The sequence below is a fragment of the Grampus griseus genome (genome assembly GCF_964374135.1).
Source record: "Grampus griseus genome assembly, chromosome: X".
Classification (NCBI taxonomy): Eukaryota; Metazoa; Chordata; class Mammalia; order Artiodactyla; family Delphinidae; genus Grampus; species Grampus griseus.
The window spans coordinates 67089526-67095837 of record NC_138999.1 but is presented as its reverse complement, the minus strand read 5'-3'; the positions used below and the strand labels follow the sequence as shown (position 1 = coordinate 67095837).

The 6312-nt window shown below is 33.8% G+C and overlaps 1 protein-coding gene across 1 annotated transcript; it reads right to left on the bottom strand.

Annotated features, from left to right (window-relative positions):
• Positions 1–4854: 4854 nt before the first annotated feature.
• On the bottom strand, positions 4855–6042 carry TENT5D (terminal nucleotidyltransferase 5D; the record flags this gene model as incomplete). Its single annotated transcript, XM_082646841.1, has 1 exon — positions 4855–6042. The coding sequence occupies one exon, from the start codon at positions 6040–6042 to the stop codon at positions 4855–4857; it is 1188 nt and encodes a 395-aa protein (XP_082502967.1).
• Between the last annotated feature and the right edge of the window lie 270 nt (positions 6043–6312).

Genomic DNA, 6312 nt, shown 5'->3' with positions numbered 1-6312 from the left:
AATGCATGGAATTCCCTTTTTAACTCTAGTTTTACAAGCTGAAGATATTACAATATCATTTTTTCATTTGGGATTGAAGCCACATTCTATATAGAAAAGTGTTTGTTTTAAATGTTGTCCTATGATAAAAGTAAAATTGCTGAATCATATAGTAGTCTGAACCTCATACCATGCTCTACTGTCATTTTCATGGTGACCAAATCTCCCCTACTGATTCTCCAGGGCTGCATCAGTGCTGAAACAGGATTCAATCTTAGGCTTCTGGGTTCTCTAGTTGAGCCAAAGGACCAAGTGTGACTTGGTCATACTTTATTTATAAGGGAAATGGACTACTTATTAGAATTTTAAAGAATGGTTCAAATACTATCACCAGTCTAGAATGTATAAAATGTAAATTTTCATAAATCATCATGAAACTACTTGAGTTGGATTTAACAGGGTTAGTCAATCCATCACTTTTAACTAGGAGTCATGAGAGAGAATTTTCCAAGAGGGCCCTCTCAAGATATTTCTCTCTTGGGAAAGCCGCTTATGCATTTATAGGGGTTAACATCTTGGCCATAAAGTACTGAGAGGTATATCAATATAGTATTATTTTTCTAGAATAGGGAGTTTGATTTCTTTTTATTTTGAAGGGTCATAAAAAGCACATGTATTGGGTTGGCCAAAAAGTACGTTCGGGTCATTCCATAAGATGGTACCAAAAACTCGAACGAACTTTTTGGCCAACCCAATACAACTAAGTCATTTATAAATTTTCTGTTGCTCTTTCAAGGGCTAAATCTAAACAAAAAGCGTTCCTGTTGCTGTTTCAAACACTAATACAATCCATGTAGACACAACAACTGTGTGAAAAATAACCTTACAGTTCCCCATATTAAAGCAAAGCAAAACAAAAAGTACAATGAGTTGAGCTTAAAGATCACCTGTTACATGTTAAATTGGTTTCCAGACAGCATATATTCAAAATAGTATATTTTGCTCAAACTCAAAAAATTCAAGGAAAACTTAAGAGCTGATGTTCCAACAAATTAGCTGCCTCCAATTACACATGCTGAAAATATGTTCATAAATGAAGCAGTGGATTAGCAATACAATTTCCTATACTTATTACATAAATTTTATCATTATAATATATAAAATAGAACCACTAAAATAATAGCAGAACTGAAAACAAAACATTAATGTATTTCTTTTATAATGGTAAAGCAAATGAATCCCAAAGCAGGTTAAAATGTCGGGTTTTATGCCTTGCCGAAATGGACTTCATAAGGATGTTTACCAGGGCTTCCCTGGTGGTGCAGTGGTTGAGAGTCCGCCTGCCGATGCAGGGGACACGGGTTCGTGACTCGGTGCGGGAAGATCCCACATGCCGCGGAGCGGCTGGGCCCGTGAGCCATGGCCACTGAGCCTGCGCGTCCGGAGCCTGTGCTCCGCAACGGGAGAGGTCACAACAGTGAGAGGGTCGCGTACCACCAAAAAAAAAAAAAAAAAAAAAAAAAAAGTTTACCAAACTGTAGTCCCACATATCTCCCAATCCTGTTGCAATGTTAATTTACAGAGTTACTTATTTTAAAAAAATCTTCTATAAATGGAACTGCTGTATTCATATATTGATATAATTTTGAAAAGCATTACAATCTTTAAACTTCAAAAATTTTCTCAATTATACACTTTAATTTATATTTTTAAAATTGGGTGAATATTTTCAGATAATAGATCCATCGAATGAAAGGAGTTTTAATCAGATCTCAGGAGTTTTGCATATTGATATCTTTATCAATGTCTAAAACAAAAAGGTGGCTAAAGGCAAATTTTAAAATCACTTCAATTTGGAGGTATTTTAATAGAGCCTTTCTGAGATAATACAAAAAAAGGAATTTGGGTCCAGGAGCTTTCCCACTTTTTAAAAAGATATTCACAACTTTTCTAGCTCTGATATTTTGTCTTTAATTTAGCTGGGCTCTCATTTAAAACAATACTTAATCCTTCTCTTCAGTTTTCTTTGACTAAACTGGACATCAGTCTCTATTAGAATAACTCTGAATTTAAAAGTTACAAATACTCTAGTAGTGAAACTTTGATAATAACATGTGAATATTTGTGAAATGCAAGAATATTTTAGTTTTTAAAAATATGTACCAATAACTGACACCAAATATGTCCCACTGATATGAATGCTAGAAGTATATCAAAAGGTTTTTCTTTTTTTGGTTTTGGTTAGGTTTCTGGAGGGAAAAAAACAACAACAAAACAAAACTCCTGAGCCAAGACTCAGTCTTGAATTGTATAAAATAAAATAAGAAAAGACAGCATCATTTCTCTCTTGTAATGGGATGACATGCTATAGAGTTATATTTTTAACTAACTTCTATTAGCTCCTTTAGGACAAGAGGCTAGCACTCATTTAAAAAATTCCATTTATTATCCTAATGAACAGAATGAGATAGTAGTGCTTCTCAACCCAACTAGCCTAATCTTGGAGATATATTCATACACTATAGAAGATAAATATTTTTCTGCTTGAGCTGGGAGCAAAGAGGACAGCCTAGCTTGATGATGGTATCAACAGAAAGAAAGCCATGATAGATAAAGCTATAGCTTTCTCTTTAGTGATACCATTCCCTTCAACAAGTTTGGATTCTCTCTCTTGAGAAAAATCTGAACTTTTAAAATGCCAATTCTGAGCTTCTTTGCTATAATGGAAACACATGATTGACATGGTAGGAGGAAGCATATAGCTTTCAGGCCATTTTCCCATCAGGAGAATACCATAGGGGATTTGCTTTTTAGGGAAGGAGTTCAAATTCTCAAAAGGACCAAAGGAAACTAAGGGAGCACATGGATGGTAAGATGTTTCCAAATAGCTTCAAAATTCTGCTGTTCAGCATAAAATGCTACTCTGGAAAATACTGAACCTTTACCCCTGACTCATCACTATCATAGTTCTTTTATTCTTAAATACTTTTCCTATATCTTTTGTAAATTTGTTGGTACTGTTAATATAGCATAAAATCCTTCAGTTTTATGTAGAAGCACTCTCATTGATATGGGGATATATGTATATGTATAACTGATTCACTTTGTTATAAAGCAGAAACTAACACACCATTGTAAAGCAATTATACTCCAATAAAGATGTTAAAAAAAAAGACACACTCTCATTAACTGAAAACTAAACAGTATACTTAAGGCAGAAAGATCAATCATTTTTAGCCCATACATTATACTGATAGATGACTGAATTTTCTCTTTAATATAGCATTTTAAAATTCTTTATTTGTCCCAAGCAAGGAAGTGAATCCATACAATGTTTTAAAGCTTCACAGTTATGAGATATATATATATATATATATATATATATATATATATATATATATATATATATATTCATATACTGATGGCCAGTGGTACTGTGGTATAAAACATTTCATAAATATTGGTTATTTGAAAATGCCATCTTTGGTGTACTTCTTTTGTCCAATACTGTAATATAGAGAGGACAGATTAAGCACAGTCTATAAGTGACAAATTCTCAGAATATGCCTGTTGGATCATGTTGTGATGGAAAACCTTGTGACGGTCAATGAAAACTGAGATGGAAACTCATAAAAAATTAGAAGCAAGCAAAAATAGTGAAGTTATCTGATGGTCTTATCTATATTCATTCAGGACAGCTCCTCCCCTTCTGTCATCCCAGGTAATCTTGGTCATGGATTATTTTCTTCATTACAGGAAGAAAATACAGTTTTAATCCCACTGGAAGATTTGCTAGCTGCATATCTGATGTTGTGAGTAGATATTCAGATACATGATGAACATATACAATTGTTGAATAAATTACAGCATTATGCAAAATCTCATATGATGAGGCACTTGAGTGTCGTGTTAGAAACTGATCTTTGGAAAGGCAAGATGGAAAAAAGCCTCATTTAGTAATGAAAATATTCTCACTTACTAACATTGAACGTCTCCACATATTAAGATGTTGGTCAAGTCGGTCATAAAAATGGTAAATGCAATAGCTAAAAACCTCTGCCTGCTTTTTGCTGTTTGACATGTAGAGTCTCTTTTTAACAGATGATGATAGAAAACTTTCACATTCAGAGTTGGTCATTTTCATTCTTTTCAACTTGTTTGGGGGAAAATGAAGAAATCTGTATAAGTGGTCACAGTATTGGCTGTCCAGCTGGATGGTACTATTCTTCAGATCCACAAGTCAACTTATTTGATAGTTGATAAATTACTAATGGCCAATGTTTTCCAGAATCATTTTTTCAGTGTTCCTTCAAACTATAGTAGGATATTGTATCTAACCCAATTCAATTGAGAAACGAAATATATGCTTACAAAGTCCAGGGTTTTAATATCTTCTGAATCTGTTGTCTTTGAAATTAGGCATTTTTGTTAGGCACTGAAAATTCATTGATGGTAATATTCACTAGCAAAAAATTAAGTAAAGGTAACAAAGGAATTGACTGAATACAAAAATGTTTGCACTGGTCTTTACTGTACATCTGGATTTTAAAATATGAGTCTGTTCTTTTGTAATTTAATCAAAGTTGCAGGCATCTCTAATGTATTTGTCATAGAAAATTTGAAAGTCATAAGTAGTCAGTCAGACTTAAAAATCATTTTAAGTGGTCTACAACATTTGAAAGTTGTTATAGATAATTGATAACATTTGAAAATCATTTAAAGAGGTCATTTCACAGATGATATTGTATTTACTGTGATGGTTTAAGCTATAATTGATGAAAAATTGTTGGTAACTGCATAAAAATAAAAATAGAGCTTAAATTTTATGGAAATTGGAAAATTGCTTTTAAGAGGTGTTTAATTAAAGCAAAGTTTCTACTGTGTTTTTTTAAAAGCCATACCATTTGGCACATGAAAGTGTAGTGGGTGGTATGGCTGAAACAATGTAGGTGGTAGTACAGATGTTACATAATACGTAGGGGACCCTCCCCAAGCAGCAAGGTATGGAGCAGGCAGATAAAAGCAAGTTACCTTGCCTGTATTAGGTAGGATATTCTGTTCTCCAAGTACTTTTAAAGCCATAAGGGTGATCATATTGAGGGTCTGTCTTCTTTTAGGACCCATGGGGAGAACAGTGCTTTCATTCACAACTCCATGCAAGGTCATGAGGTAGTCATACTTTCTCTTTTCTTCACCTATGAAATGGTTGTAGAGGTATGATTCAATCTTCTTTCGCTGTTCTTCTATATCAGGAAAATCAATGAAGAATCTAGAACACATATAACGTTCTAGGGTCTTGATTTCTGCTTCACAAACTGGCTTAAAGTTATGAACCAGCAAGTTACTGTATTTCAGAAGGCCACCACCTCTAATTTCTTCAGGTTTTCTGGTAGATATAAGCTTGTGCTGCAAGTGTGTCATTGCTTCTTGGAAGTTTCCATACATGCTTTCAGCTACCACAACAGGATATAATTCTTTGGTTAGCATACCACTTTTGTCACTGTAGAAATCTAACATGGGATCCAAGATAATTTGAAAGGAATCTACACTAAATTCAAATTGTCGTCTGAGTGAATTCACAAATTTTAGCTCTACATTCTTCCCAGTGTTATTAGAAAGAGAGATAAGACTCCAACGATCATGCTTATTGCAAACTTTGACCATTTTCTGCACGTAAGCCTCTTTCATAGTCTTTAGGGTGATCTTTTCCTTTTTAACACCTTTTGGTAAAAAGTCGAGTAGGCAACCTAGAACTACATCCTTAACAAGCTGAAATTCCTGATCGCTTGGTAGTTCAATACCTAAAATAACATCCAGATCCTTATAGCTCATGCCATTGTAGCTTGCAAGTATGTAACTTGCTGTGGAACCATTCAATCGGGTATCTTTAACAATAATTCCTTGCTCTATCAGTTGATCTTTCACAACATGAATGATATCTTTCGGTTTCACCTCCAATGTGGGGAAATTCCCCCTTCCATGAATTGGAATTACTTCATCTAACACTTGATGCAGTGTTATAACTTGATCCCAAGTGAGATTGCTGAATCTGATTTCAGACATTATGAAGTCAGTAGGTCAACTAGAAAGTAAGCAAAATATTGAGAAGAAATTTAGCATCTTGATATCAGTGTTACAGCTAAAGCATATGAAAAGTAAAAAATAGACTTACCTTCAACATAAATCAAACTAATATTAGGCAGTAAATTATCAATGTATCTAATTGTGTTCAAATCTATAAGTGAAATAAAAGCACTATGATTATATCAAATTTGTTAGATTGATTGGTGCATGTAAACAGACATTCTCAGGGATTTGTTAGAGTTGGAATTA